Here is a 16488-nt window from a genome sequence, read left to right as displayed (position 1 = left end):
AAATATAGTTGAAAGGAAAAATTAACGAACAAATATCTTAATTCAATTATCTTAGTGACCTAACCTCTGATATAAATAATGATACAAAACTATAAAAATACACACCAAAATCAATGGATTTATCAAAAGGAATTTAGGAAAAGAGATGTCCACAGATAGAAAAGTACGATTGCATAGGTAAAATGTTATCAAAAGCTTCCTTATAATGTACTAGTGAAAGCTGGATCCTATATTCGAAATATAAATCCACACTATAAGGAGCCCAAATGAGATTTTTACGTCCGTTTTTATGTTTAAACAGACTCGAAAAAAATATGTGTACAGACATTCGAGAAAAATTAGAAGCTTCAAAAATAGTGAAAACTATACAAATACTGTATATGAAAGGAACTTCTTGTATCATGTACAAAGAATGAAGTCAACACGTTTACCGGAAAGGCATTGCAATATCAACCTAAAGAGCACCGAGATAGAGGAAGACCTAAATAACGCTGGTATTAATATTAAGAGCATCGTGAGATAAAACAGTAGGCTCAACTGAACGTAAACTTAAACGGTTCATGATGAAAATGATGACGAATAAATAAATATGTATAGTATATAAACAAATAACTAGGACTAACTAAATACTACTCGTCTCTTTTGAATTGACCGGTGTTGATTCCATGAACTAGCAGAGTGCATCATACTCCTTCACCGAATGCTTTCATTCTCCCCATGCCCGCGCTCCGTTATCGCCTAGTGTCTTGTATACGACAGTGGCGACATCAACACTCAGCGGTCAAGCAACATTGAACCCGTAGTAAATAGATATTTATGAATAAACAAATACATTGTTAATAAAAATCCTGAAAATCAATGGAAAACATTGTTGCAATTTACTATTCCACGCCAAAAATATGGATAAAAATCGGATTTCAAAATATACCTTTCAATTCCATTTTCAGGAAATGAGAAATCTATGACGACACAGTAAAATATGAAGGGATTGGAATTAGGATTCCCAACAAGGTTAAAAGACTATAACCTAGAAAATGACTACTTAATAAATTAGAGCTCTCGTAATAAGGGCATTGCATTGATAGTAGTTATCTTAGTCGGCACTGAACTTCACTTTACCTAGGTATGCTTCAGCGGAAAGAGTAAACGAATATTTTCGATGCAACATTCCTGCAACACGCGGTCGCCGTGGAATGTCTACGAGTGGCACTTTTGCTGCCTATTTTCATTTTATTTCACTTCATTTCATCTATTCTATTCCACAGATAATACATCAGCAATACAGCTTTTAGATGTGGAACAAGTCAGAATATATAATACGTAGCAAGCGATGGATTCAATTTATTACTATAAACAATTAATCAATAATTGAGTAGAAAATATCAATGTCGAGAGATTTTGATAACTTTTTTTTTCATTTATAACCTTTCAAAACAGTGTACTGAAATGTGATAAATGAACTTCCTTTCTGTAACAGCTGAGCCTAAAAGGGGATATGTGGAGATCTTTGCATCTTGTATTAAAATTATTAATGCTCTATTTAGTACTAAATATATCGTGATGTTTACTATAAACATCAAAAGAGGAAGAATGTTCTCACAAAATAATGTCAAAATTTCTAAATTGTGAAAAATCATTTTATATGATGCAAATCTGTCATTCCTAGACGTTTCTTTTGTAAAACAAAAGTATATTTAACTTGAAGATGAGTCTTTCCAGAATATTAATCCATAGTATGTCATTATAGAATGAAAGTATGTTACCATTACATGATATCAACTATAATTGATATTCACAAACTTTCTAGGTAACTAATTATTGCGCAGTGGAAGTTGTGATATAGTCGCTTGATGTATTAATTTTAGATTCAAATTCAAAATTTTAATGATGTAAGAAATGTTCTTATCTTGAGATAAGTTTTTGATGCCATCTATGAAGTTGTTTATTGACTGTTGCTCAAACGCAAGACTTCATTATTTCCTCGTCTATTGTATTACCGTAGGAATCTCCGACTTTTTTTTTCTGCAAGTTGCAATCATACGAAATTCGACTGCGATAAAATATCAGGATTTTATATTCGATTATATAAAACTTTGCTATAGGATTTCCTAGACGTTGTTCGCATTATTTGGATTGTGAGGATGCTAGTTTTACTCCCGTTTTATCTTTCGTCAGTGTGCGATGAATATGTTCACTTTTCCCATAAAATAATGCATACAGATTGACAAGATGCAGAATATATTATTATTCATTGAACGTAAAACACAGCTTAACAATCTGTGAAATTAATCAGAACTCGATCCGTTTTTGAAGACCTTTTGAGCGTAAATGCCATCTTCGAACATGCTTTTACAAAAATAAAAAACTTTTTGATATAAGACTGTTTTAAAGTTTTATCATTTTAATAATAAGTGTAACAAAATAAACTTAAAGAAGAATAAAAAACTTTGATATCAGTTAATCAGAAACGAAATTGCTTACGAAATATTTGTCACATGCCAGTTCAAACCAGCTAATATTGATGGAAACTCGAGTCGAAACACACAGCTGCCATTTCAATACGCCGCACATTCCCCATTATTAATTAATTTTCAATAAAAATTTAAAAAACTGTTCACGATACTGTGCCGTTTGAAGCTAACCTTAGTTTAAAAATTCATTAGTAACCCTTTACATCCAAAGGTGGAATATAATCTTCATGAATTCATAAACGAAAAACATAGTCTGTGTGTTAAGATGCAAAAAATATTTTTATCCGAACATCCACTCCAGGCAACAAACCAATACCTTTCCAACATTTATCCTAACTCAATTTCTAACCAACCATGGAAAATTCAGCAATATCTATACGAAAATGACAGAACGCTTTTCCCACGATGTCCATGCGAAGAAGCCAACCAGACAGACGTACAGTTTCCCTGAAAAGGAATGAGACGATTGAATATTCCTAAGTCTCAGATGTAAAACACTGCGCATGATCAGAGACCAGAGCACTGATACACAAGATAACGAATATTGAGATACTTAGATTCAAGCTATTTGGTTTGTTACTAGCATCGTTCCGGAATTCACTTCAAAAACTGCAAAAAATATGATAATATTACGTAAATAAGAGATAAATATATACGTAAATCGTGTATTTAAATCGACAATGGACCTTCATGACTAGATCGACACTCCGCACAGAAAGTAAAGCTTTCGTGTCGTTGCAATAGCTCAGACGCTAAGATATCTGCGTGTTGTGTAGAAGAGAGCGAGTTCGATTCTTAGTCTATATCAACGATTTTTTTCTAAATAACGTTGAAATAGAGTTTTACATAGTCCTCAGATTAAGTGTTAACGATCACAGAAATTACAAAATTACAAGTTATAATATTATAAACGTTAATCTAATGAATGCATTTATATACACACACATACAATGTAAATGCATTATATATATATATATATATATATATATATATATAAAACTAACCATTAAAATGAAATTAAAAATATATTCCTAAGCCACACGGACAAACGATTACAAAGGTTTAGAGCCCTTAGGCCATGTCATTTGTTGAGTAATTATTACAATATTTTATTAGTAGCTTTCCCATATGTGTAATAAATGCACTCGCACAAAACAATTTTTGTTAAAAGCGTGGCTTTGGATTATTTCATTTTCACCCCTTCAGTTGATTTTAACTATTTTATCTACGTGTTTAATTTAATATGCATTCAATTTAATTCATGTTATGATTGAATGTATAAGCACTGTTGCAGTTATTGATTAATTACATATATTAATACTAATTATTAAATGCATGTGTTAAGTAACTAATTGGAGTATCTTTTGCAAAATCTTGAACGTTTAAGTTGTCAATAATATTTCTGTACTATACACTATAAGACGTTAAAAGAATTTGCAATAGATTTGGGATCCTCTACTTTATAATCACTAATTTTAATGAAAAGATATTTTCTTTCTTAGGATATCTACAAGTTTAACTTTAATTATATTCCGAATAGCTTTAATTGCATTATCTGGATTTTGTGTTTTTATATTCAAGTGTGTTCTATTTCCCTCTTTCATAAATTTTGATAAATTACACTGTACTTCTTGTAGTATTTAAGAATATGATTATAGTTACATTGCAGCTCATTACATATAGATTCTTCTTTTTAATACATGAGATTTGTAAGCCCTTGCATTATCTACATGATTTTACTTTTCAATTTTTTCACAACATTGAGTGGAGAACATCCACTGAAGTTATTCTGAAATGAAGTGAAAAATACAATACATTTACTCTTAATATCAGTAGTACCAGTAACATAAACGTTTTTCCAAGATTCATTTTGTAGACATAAATGTAAATAATCACTAGATACAGCATTTACGACCCTTTCTTAGTTTTTAAATTAATATTTTGAAATTGTTCAGTAACATTGGAAACAGGATTTGTTTATGATGTTCATACAAGCCATTGATTATAGGTGCTGCCGAACAGGAATTCAGTCTAATTTAGAGTACAAAACTTTTATCAATGGCTGTGCTACTTCAGCTTGTATGCTGGTGGGGAAATGAGTCTAAGACTAAGATTTCCAGTTTCAAGGAGTGAATTTAATTTACTTTTGCGGAAAAGTTCCGAGAGATAATCTATGTCTATGTCACTACAGATCACAAATTCCATATGAGATTTCTAAAGTCTTTTCTTTACAAATTAAATGTTGGCTATAAATATTAATAAACAATGTAAGAAATATGAATGATTGTAGTTAGAAGTCTGATTTACATTATAAAAAGCAAGAAGCTACATTCCGCTGCAAGATTCAAACTTTCGATGTTTGGTTTTGTCGTCCAACACAAGCACGGACCTATTCAATGCTTATGTTAATAACCTACAATTTAGCTGTAGCAATGTGGTGTCATAACTTGGGGTTTGTTTACTTAATGTAATTAGATTTAATTTGATTAGCTTCGCAACAATGTGACTTCCTGTTATATCCTGTTATTTAAATATTTAAGTTAGAGTTGATTTATTAACTCTTACTGTGCAAGATGACCCTTATTTCAATAATTTTATATCACGTTAAATAGTCATTGTCTACACTTAAGTATTATCATCATCCCTCATTTCTCATCTTAATGGCGAACCGATGTGACATGAGACAGCGAGTTATAGCTCTAGTTGAGGCTGGATATGGGGCTAGATCTGCTAGCCGTTTGGTCGGTGTTTCTGGAAGTACAGCCGAGAGGTGGGTTCATCGTTACCAAAATTCAGGGGAGGTCGAAAATTGCCCTATTCCTGGGCGTCCCTGGATTTCTTCATTGGAAGAGGATGCTCTCTTATTCGAGAAAGTTCGACAGGACCCCTTTCGGACTGCTAACGAAATAAGAGCAGCATCTAACTTTCCCGGTTCTTCACAGACTGTGATCAGCAGGTTAAGGAACCGCGGTATTAGGAGCCAGAGGGCTGCGCAAATGGAAATATTGGGGGAAGCACAAGCTGTCGACCGTCTTCCCTTCGTTACCAATCGAGTGGATTTCGATTGGAGAAATGTAATTTTCTCCGACGAAACAACCATCTCGAGTGATTACGAAAGTCCTGTCCGTGTCTATCGTGAGGATGGTCTCCCACATGATCAGCGCTATGTGCACCGACGTGAAAGATCGGGGCGCTTTGGCATATTGTCACAGTCCAGTATATACAGTCGCGAAGCTCAATACGTAGTAAATATGCAAACATTAGATTGTTGCTCACCACTAGGATCGCTAATATCGCCTCATTACAGGCAATGCAAAATAGTACCGTCACAGTCTATTGTTTATAGCACCCTCAAAACTCAAGCTTCGTGACTGTATATAGTAGACTGTGATATCGTGTTGGGGTGGATGTCTTACGATGGACCTGGCGTTATAGAACGCATCGATGGCCGGTTTAATACGGGAACTTACGAGCACATTCTGGAAAATATATTCCTTTCTTCCGGCCCTAGAACGTTTTCCCGAAGGAACATTGCTGTTCCAACAGGATAACCATCCCGTGCACTATGCCGCAAGCATTCAAAGATGGTTTCAAAGTAGACCAGAAATCGAAATCATTAATTGGCTTCCGAAGTCACCTGATTTGAATGTCATCAAAAATTTATGGGCGGAATTGAAAAAGAGAAGCATAGCCACCTATGCCCTCCGACGGCCTCGAAATCGAGACGAATTGTGAGATCAAGTTGTTGAAACCTGGGAAGATCTCGCCGGGGATTAGAATTTATTCCACAATCTCGTGACATCCATGCCGGACCGACTTAGAGCTGTAATAGAAGCTGATGGCATGTAGACAAGATTTTAAGTTGACAGGTCTCTTTTTGTTTCTTGTGATTTTTGTTTGAGGAAAAATACTGTTAACTTTCAAGTAAGATTTATTTTTTGACGAGGTTCAGCCCACTTGTAAGACCCAGAAATTGGGCATAAATTATTCACATTTTTCGACAAATTAGATAGTCTAGGAACTCTGAAGAAATTAATTACACCTCAATAAAAAAGTTTCACCTGGGATCGAACACGAGACGTTTCGGTTAAGCAGTGGAACCGACACGCTACTATATGAGCTACCGAGACAAGACAGTGACAACAGCAGTCTAGAATGTAGATCCCATAGCAGGCTTTTGCCATTCGGTACAGAGAAGCAATGATAGCTTGTGACCCGAGCTATGTTGTGAAATCGTGGCTGTCTTCTTCGTGATTCTTATTTTGGTCCTTGTCCTTGTTGTGGTCCTCGTAACAATTCTTGCTGTATTTCTCATGTTATGTATCGTTACGTCGATATCGAGTGAACCGCGCTGTAGAACTTTAACTTCCGACGACCAAGAGTCGTCTCATTCCTTTTAAGGGTAACTGTACATCTCTTCACCACATGCAAATTTCAGGAGTACAAAAGACCTCGGTACTTCAAGAACTTTCCTGTACAAAGCAATCTCAAATCCAAGGATACTGAAATTGATTTATAACATAGGTAGATGAGGCACCATCGGAAAAGCTCTGAAATTGTGTCAAACAAAAGTAATTGTTAAAGCCTACTGACTAAATATCTCGCGATTTGCCCACGGGGTAAAACACGGGTTGTAAGGCCTATTTGAGACCATATTAAGGGGTTAGATACAGATTACAAATAGTAAAATTTTGGAAATATTCAACATTTAGTATGTATAAAACATGCTCCTTCTGCTATATGAAAAAAATATTTTTGCAATTAAAAAAAATTATTTACATTTTTTTTTTTTTTTTTTTTTTCCAAAATTCAGTTCACTGTGCAGTGATGAAGCGTTTCCCACATAACTAAAAAAATATCCAACATTCTGTGATGACATTTTTTGTGTGTATTTATGCATGTGATATCTACAATATGATGCAAGATCACTTCTTTACCTTTGATAGATTGTTTGATAAAAAATAAATTCATTTAAAATGGTCAAATATCAGTATTTCCTTCTAACACAAAGTAAAAAAAAATATTATTTATTAAGAACTGTACTCCAAAGAGCATGATATTGTAAACATGAGTTTCAGCAATAAAATAAAAGCGAGAGAACGCGAAAATGTTAACAAGTTTATGAGTTATGAGGGCAACGCTACATCACTGCACAATAAACTGGTATCATTTTGAATTTTGAATTTTGAATATATATATATATATATATATATATATATATATATATATATATATATATATATATATATATATATATATTGTTTTTCATATAGCAGAAGGACAGTGTTTTACACATACCATTTTTTCATTATTGTACAAGATATAGTAATGGAAGAAAAAAAATGTCGAATATTTCCAAACATTTTACTGCTGTAAGCTGTACCTAACCCCTTAAAAGAAGGTAGGCTAGACGCAAGTCTCAAGATTGAAAAAAAAAATAGTCAAGGTTCACGACTATATTTCTGAGTTAATTCTCGTATAAGTATAATGCACGAACTATTGTAGTTATTGTTACGAATAACAATTAGTGAAATCATTTTATGACTATTGCTGCCATGACGCACGTAAATGTTAAGGTGCTCCATTGATGCTATGTTGAGCGAATAATCATGAGGTCAGAACTCGCCACTAGTAGGAATGTTTTCCATTGTAAAATTGTGCTGCTTTTGTTGTTATAGGTGCAGATCCGAAGATGTCTTTATCCAATGTCATTTCGTCCTGCCACGTTGAGGAAGATCACATTTGTAAAATAGTAAAGAGTCTAAAAAGAAAGGCGCTTTTGCAAGACACAGTTAATTTACGAAGAGATACACTGTCTGTACAACTACACGAGGTCTAGAATGTACAGAGGTCTTATTCTTCTGATCTCCTTGAATTGCTAATTTATTGTGTCAGTTTATTTTTTATCCTGTTGGCACGCGGTAATTATAGTCTTTCTGTTTATTCTAGAACTCAGCATCTGGCCGGTTTTCAGAAAGGAAGGGAAGATAGAGGGCTACTTTTGTCTTCATACAGTGACGTTCTGTGTAAAGCAGATGGCTTTCAGAAAAAATGCGAACATTATTTTGAGTTTAATTAAGCCAAATTAATTTTTTTCCAGTATTCTGTCTTATCATAAAATACCGTATAATTTGACAATCGGCTACATAAAAGTAAAGTCTACAAAATTCACATAAAACCTGTCTATTTAAATCAACAGCACGCGGTATGTTTGAGAGTATGTCTTCTTATTTCATGAATAGAGAGACAAATTATACACAAACGGATGGACAGATAGGGCATGCCAAAACCACATCTCTGTTGCAGGGAATAGAAAATTTGTCGCTGTACTTGTCCAAATAGATTTTGCAGAATTCCTAAGTTTATTCCATATAATCAGAACAAAAAATCACCGGTATTTTAAAAAGTGCATTACGGAATGTGACAATCCTTTTCAATGATATCTATGAGGCATTGTCTGCTGAGTATGAATATCTTATGTTTCAATATATCACGAGTTATTACTTCAGAAATCTCGTCACTGTTTTCACAAAAATATATAAGGCATGTTTTCATCCCATCTTCTGAGCAAAAGTACTTAGGCTAAGTAAAATAGGAAACATTTGATATCTTTGTTGCCACTGCGTTATTAGCAATTTCAGTTGTTAGGTTCAAAACGGAGTCATTCCTGTAGCTATCTTACAATCGTGAAAAACCTTATTTAGTTTGTGCAAGCCAAACTTCGGAAAGAATGGTGATAACAGAGTAATGCTGTAAATTCACTAAAATAACACAAAACACAGGAAAAATGAGAAAAACTTAAACCGCAACAACGTGAGAATAACGCCAACGGAGCACTCTTTGAAAGGCAGAACTGGTTAACATTAGTTAACCTATTTATTCTAATAAACATCAATGCTAGTTTTGCATTGCTGTCAAGAAAAAATATAACTAAGAACAAGACTGCATTCAAATTATGGGTATGCGAAGTATAATTCCGGCACAGTGGGCAAAACTGCAGACTAGACGCATTTAACAGAGTATCCAATCTGCGCGAAAGAAAACTCCTAAGTGTTACGATATTCACCGCGTAAACGCAAATGGGCTTAATCAATTTTGCAACCACTCTCTGAAGCAAGCGATTTTCACATTATGTTAATTAAAAAAAAAAAAGGCAGTTTCGTGTTATAAATATAGATCTAAAGTTATCGAGCAATTAATTTCTCATTTAAGTGCAGTTTCTCTGAAATCCGGACAAAACGGCGTTCGAACAGAGTACAGTCCGGACACCTGGAGAAAGCGAATAAAAAATAATCTGTCCAAGTTAATTCCGGACGTCTGGCCACCCTATTGATAATATGCATTTATATCAATTTTTATTTAAAAAATCCTGCCTCTCAATAGCATGAGTCCACAAAATTAAAAAAAAGTGCAGAAAAATAGCAATAAAAACTATCATCCCGAATTTTACGCTTATACACCAATTGAAAACATCTTAGGAGAAAAATTGTTTTATGTCTCTTCCGTAAACTGTTTCATGTCTCTCCCGAAAGATGTTTATGCAACAATCGATTCATTTAAAACATCGAGAAGCACTAGGGTGTCTAACATTATAAAAAAATAATTTGTACACTTGTACAGATGGTATACATCATTATAACGTATTCGATGTTAAATAATCTAATACCGATTAAAGTCTGCATACACGAGCAATTCTACGAATAGCGTGACGTACTACAAGGCTGCTTTTATTGATGTAGACAAACCGTAGTAGCTATTTAATAATCAATTCCTGCCTGGACTTCATTCGAAAGTTGATATGAATGTAAAATACTGCGCCATTCAATATCACCAAAGTCACAATAAATCCTATTTTGTTAATTATTACAAAATACATCACGATCCAGTAGCGATGTTTAGATAAATGATCAACAGCCACAAACAAGAAAAATGTTTATTTTCTGCTACGTTTCATATATATGAGCTTACTAATAGATAGTCACTCAATTATTGAAGTTAATACTACTATAGTTCTGAATTGAAACAATGCTCAGTTTTTGGAAGACTTCAATAGGATATTTCCTTATCACAGAAATTCCTGTAAAGAAAAGTTAAATGCAAAATAGGAAACTGCGATCATTTTAGTTAAAGTAATGGAAGGAAACGATCCAAAACTGAACATTTTCTGTAGAGATTATGTATTCAATTTAAAAATGAACCTTACATGGTAATATTAACAGTTATTACGAGTAGCATAATTCACAATTTGTTTAATACACAGAATAATTCCTAACGAAAATAAGACCTAAATTGTACATGAAGTGAGAACTCTACTGCAAATTCAGAGATTAACACACTCCTTATAAATGTGTATGAATGTTTCTTGGTAAGACGCGTTGTGTTATTATACAATGCGTTTGTTTCTTTACCTTACCACTAAGCGGCATTATTCGAATCTATGCGTTTCCCTTAAGCGTCTCAAGCTATGTACGCTGGATAAGACCTAGGCTCGAGATTACAATAAGATAACACAGGACAAACACAAGACAATTGAGCTTACCCATAGCATTATAGAAGAGAATTATAAGTTTCTTGCTGATTCTGGCAGAGAGAATTAATTTTGTAGTGATTGTGTAATTGGAAGGGATGTTTCTGTCGGAAAAGTGCAAAGAAGCTTTGCAGAAATTTTCCAGGTAAATTACGAGCAATTAAATTTAAAGATGCTTCCGTCTAATAACTTATTAAATAGGTGACGATTTAATGACCCATTATATTGTTGTAAATATTTTAATTAAGAAACGTTTTCGATCCTATTAGATCATCTTCAGGTTATTAAGAACAAACATATGAACACAAAATCCAATGAAGTATGGTACACATTTATAATATAATGTCGTGCTTCAACCATGTGTACCATATTTCACTGGATTTTATGTTCATATATTTGTTCTTAAAAATCTGAAGATGACTTAATATGGTCGAAAACGTTTGTTAATTAAAATAGTTACAACATAATATAGGCCTAATGGGTCATTAACCCGTCACCTATTTGATAAGTTACTAGACGAAATCATCTTCGAATTTAATCGCTCGTAATATCCATTTGACTTATTTTAAAACATGACTATGAAGTTTCCAGGTAAAGTTCTTAGTGGTTATATGCTGCATGATATTGTTTAATTTTTTTTTATTTATTTTAACGACGCTCGCAACTGCAGAGCTTATATCAGCATCGCCGGATGTGCCGGAATTTTGTCCCGCAGGAGTTCTTTTACATGCCACTAAATCTACTGACATGAGCCTGTAGCATTTAAGAACACTATGATATTGTTAGAAAATTGATAGATTCTGTAATAATTGTAGTATGGACAAAAAGCGTAGGAGACATGTTTCGGCTGACGAAATTCTAAACGATGTAGCATCGTGTAAAAAGTTTCTAAATGAGTCGTTGAATTTTATTTTAATGTAATGACATTTAGTGATAATGATGAGCTACCATCTATAAGATTCTTTTTCAACTAACATACGGGTAGTAGGTATAAAGGAAGTCGGTAGCACAACTGAGGTTTGTGAAAATAGTTTTGCACGTTTGCCAATGAAATGCCACTTCGCAGTTAAGGATAGAAAGTAGGCCTGCTGTTTAAGTGGAAGAAATCTGTCTGGATGGGCAGTTTTGAAAAATAATTCTTGCGAAGGTTTTTCCCAATAGTTCTTTACCAATAACATTTCCTTTGTCTCAGCAACAACTTTGCTGTTATTATGATATCAAGGTATTTTTATTTTACTAGTAAATATTGCTGTGATTTATAGACTAAATATGAAAGATACAATTATATATTTTCTCGATTTATAGGCCTATTAAATTTTTCTGGGAAAAAAATTACTTCATATTTATCATACCACCGTATTTCATGAAAACGTCCCTTAACGGACTCTTCTCAATAGTACACCACGAAGGCCTTTTAAGAGACAGTTAAAAATTTCCTGGTATATTTCCATATGTTCTTACAGAAAAATAACTTATTTGTAGCCAAAATTCTCAATAACAAATGCGGGTACCTAAATACGCATGAGCAATTACATTTATTTCACAATTTCTTACATTTATTTCTACTGACAGCTACGCAGTACAATAATTCTATGTTGTTTGTGTAAAGGGAGATAAGTCATAAAAATGAGTGTGAAGCTAAATGAAAATTAAACTTGGAACTCTTATTGCAAATAATTTCCTACACAAATAAAACGCATCACTGATAGTATTCTTTTGATTTTTGCACATTCAATTGTATAATTTAACTTGTGTGTTCATCTGGGGAACAAAATTCCATCTGAACAAAAAACGACTTGTCCCCCTTTACCTGAACATCACAGAATTGTGATGTAAAAATTGTGACCACTTATCACTTATGATATAGAAGTCCATTAGAAACGTAAATTCAGATTATGCCGAAAATAAAAATAATTTCAGATTTTTCAAATGCATGAAATGTTGTGTTTTCTTTTTTACTATGTTAATATTTAGGTTACCACTTTTTCGTATGTTCACTGAATGTAATTAAAGAATAAATATTAATTGATAAAAGCAATGTGAGTCATTTATATTTTAAAATATACTTTTTAGAAATTTAAGAAACGAAAAAGAATCTGACAGCATAGAAAGTCACAGGCCTACTGTTAAAGCGATCAATAAAAGTAGACCTATATAAACGAAACTTATAGAATTAAAATGAAAATTAATTCTGGACTATATATTAGATGAAGCATTTAACCAGACAGCGGATATTCCGTCCCTACATAGCAAAAAGACGTCTTGGCTTGCGGAGGGAGTGTCGAAATGAGTTCAATGATATCCCTGCAACTCACGTACGCCTAACTTCAGCGTCGGGACCCAAAATCCGCTGTCTGCTTATAACCTAGAACATATTGAAATAGGGCTACATATTAATTTTTACCGATTATCCCAACAAGAGACATTTCTCGGACAATGCTCACTATTGGAATGTTTCACTGTATCACTGTAGACCTAAATCATAAAGTTTAATTTTCAGTAAATTTGAATTTCATGATTACTATACAATATTAACGGAAAAAGGGGAGTTGACGGGTGCAATTGTGAGATAGCGATAATATTATGTATTTCAAAGAGAGTAATAAGAAAAATCAAATAGGACCACTGGCTTAAAATGAAGGTAGTAACTGAAAATTTTAGCACTGATACTATTAAATTTAAAAGGGTATCTATACTCCTCAAGAGTAATGACTCACAGAGTCATCGTGACAATGAAAATCACTAGGCCTACTGAATTGTCATTTTTTTCCTTTTTTCAGAGTTTTTGCGCAGGAGAGAATAACTTATTGAAAACAAGTTATATTAAGGGGTTAGGTACAGCTTACAGCAGTAAAATTTTGGAAATATTAAACATTTTTTCCTCCATTACTATATCTTGTATAATAATGAAAATTAGTACGTGCAAAACACTGTCCTTCTGTTATATGAAAAAAAATTTACGATTAAAAAAATTATTTACATTTTTTTTTCTTTTCAAAATTCATTTCACTGTGCAGTGATGAAGCGTTTCCTATATAACTAAAAAACTATCCAACATTCCGTGATGAAATTTTCTTTGTGTATTTATGATTGTCATATCTACAATATGATGCAAGATCACTTCTCTATCTTTGATAGACTGTCTGATAAAAAATAAATTCATTTTTAAAAAGGGTCAAATATCAGTATTTTCTTCGAACACAAAATAAAAAGAAATGTTACATTATTAAGGAATGTATTTGAAAGAGCATGATATTGTAGACATGAGTTTCAGTAATAAAATAAAAGAGAGGCAACATGAAAAAGTTAACAAGTTTATGAGTTATGAGGGAAATGCTTCATCACTGCACAGTGAACCGTCACTAAATATATATTTTTTAAATCGTAAAAATATTTATTTTCATGTATCAGAAGGACAGTGTTTTACACATAGGCCTACCAATTTTCATTATTGTACAACATACAGTACTGGAGGAAAAAAATGTTGAATATTTCCAAAAATGTTATATCTGTAAGCTGTACCTAACTCCTTAAAAACATTAAGAACGATATAGAGATACACTGAAATAAATGTATTTTTTTTTCTGATAGGGCCTGTAAGTTTCTGCAGAATAAAGAGCATCATTTTCATTTGAAACAGGACAAATAACTGTTAGAAAAAATGGGTTTGTCCGGACATAATGTTAAGATAGCGATACCTTTCTGCACGCCTTCGGTCAGTCTGAATTCTTCTCGTGCTTCGTCTCGAATGCGTCTTACTGGAAGATCTCCGTCGTCTATTATTTGTCGGATCACATGACGTTTGTGCGTTTGCTGAGGCGGGATTGGTCGATGACACACATGAGCGATTCCCTGGATCGTTGACATTCGTTAGCGTTCGGCAGGACTGACAAATGAGGATTTTGTCGCGGAACAGCGACCATAGGAGCAGGGAGAGTGTAAGCATATCTCCGGGTCAAACAAGGTCGCTAAGTGTCCCTCATGATTAGTTGTTACACGTGTGTGGACGTCCTTGCATGGGACGCTTGGGGGTTCAACACCATAGCACTATTAGTTCGTTCATTAGTTGTCACTTGCATGGGATTCATTGCAATGTCACAGGTAGGATGCAGGATGCAACACCACACGATTTCAATTCGACAAACTTCATTTTTACCTGTACCATCTTTTCGCGTACAATTGCTTCAGCAGAGATACATCCATGACTTGTATGATGATATAGGGCCTACGTAGAATTAATAAATAATTTAAATATCGATTATTACGTATCCAGTTCAGGAACCTTTATTCTTAAATTGAAATACCAATGCAACAGTAACACAATTGGGTTTGTGTGAGAAATTCAGTTCTCTTCATTCATTAACAGAAGCCTAAAAAATCAAAAGATTTCTATTAAATTTTTGCTAATTTGTGGACTTTGTACGCAAGCTTATTGATAAATATTTAGTAACATGTAGCTACACTACGCCCGATTTTACTAAAAACAGTTTTCTATAAAATGAAACCAACTTAACATATTTTAGCTGTATTAAAATACCAGAAATGTTTCGATATCTCTACCTCGGTGGACAATCCAATGACATTTTAGCAGATTTTTTTAGTAATGAATTGGTATTTAGAAAATGTATTTAACGTTATTTCACTGAAATATGTCACAATGCATCCCACATGTATTGCCACCTGTATGAATTGATATGCAAACTCAACACGATGTTTGACATTGCCAACAGATGGCACTGCTAATGTTTATTCGAACGTTCCTATTTTCAAAACATCACTGACCTTGCTCGTTTAGATCTACATGAAATTTAAACAATTTTCGCTAAAACATAACTAACAAAAATACTGTTTCACTTTTAAATAAATTTAAAATGCACTATATGTATGGGTTATATGTTGTGATCACACTTATAACACTTCTTATCACACACTTGCCGACACTTCCCTGGGATATTCTTGCATTACGAGAAATATGGATATTTATATCACTGACAAAACTATAACATTTCTTTTGAAGATCAACACCAGAAGGACACAAATCGAAGTATTCTGTTGACACGTAAGGGAAAAATCACTCGATGTGAGGTTATAATAACAGAACACGCACCAGACCACCTCGTCACACAAACACACAACACTTGTCACGTACTAAAATAACGTTCTTCGATTTTTTATTCGATCTAATTTTAATATTGCACAAAAAATGTTTCGACAGTTGACTACTAGGTAGCGAATGAAAGACACTACACGTCGTACACATATGGGCGATCCAAATATCAAGAGTAAGATGGGAGGGGGGAGTCAGCAGTGGGAGCAGGAGGGGGAGTGGAAATGCTTGGGCATGTAAGACCATCGTGCACATGCGCGGCACGAGGTCGTTTTCCCTCTCGCTCAGCCGTTCTCCGTCTCACAAATCCCCTCTCCGCTGTCGACGTATTCTGTCCTATTCCTCTCTCCCCACTTCCACAATCTTATTTTTCCATCTTTGTC

General features: G+C 33.7%; 1 protein-coding gene across 3 annotated transcripts in view; it reads right to left on the bottom strand.

Moving 5' to 3' along the window:
* The window catches only part of dnc (phosphodiesterase dunce), a 1099286-nt gene extending 1083015 nt beyond the window's left edge, over positions 1-16271 (bottom strand). For 2 of the 3 annotated variants that reach the window (XM_069818411.1, XM_069818412.1), the window contains exon 1: positions 14697-16271. In XM_069818411.1, coding sequence (XP_069674512.1) covers positions 14697-14944 — 248 coding nt within the window. In that variant the 5' untranslated portion in view covers positions 14945-16271. The remainder of the gene's footprint in view (positions 1-14696) is intronic. The other variant, XM_069818415.1, reaches the window with a different exon arrangement.
* Between the last annotated feature and the right edge of the window lie 217 nt (positions 16272-16488).

The sequence above is a fragment of the Periplaneta americana genome, chromosome 2, assembly GCF_040183065.1.
Source record: "Periplaneta americana isolate PAMFEO1 chromosome 2, P.americana_PAMFEO1_priV1, whole genome shotgun sequence".
NCBI lineage: Eukaryota > Metazoa > Arthropoda > Insecta > Blattodea > Blattidae > Periplaneta > Periplaneta americana.
This window is presented reverse-complemented; position numbering and strand designations above follow the sequence as displayed.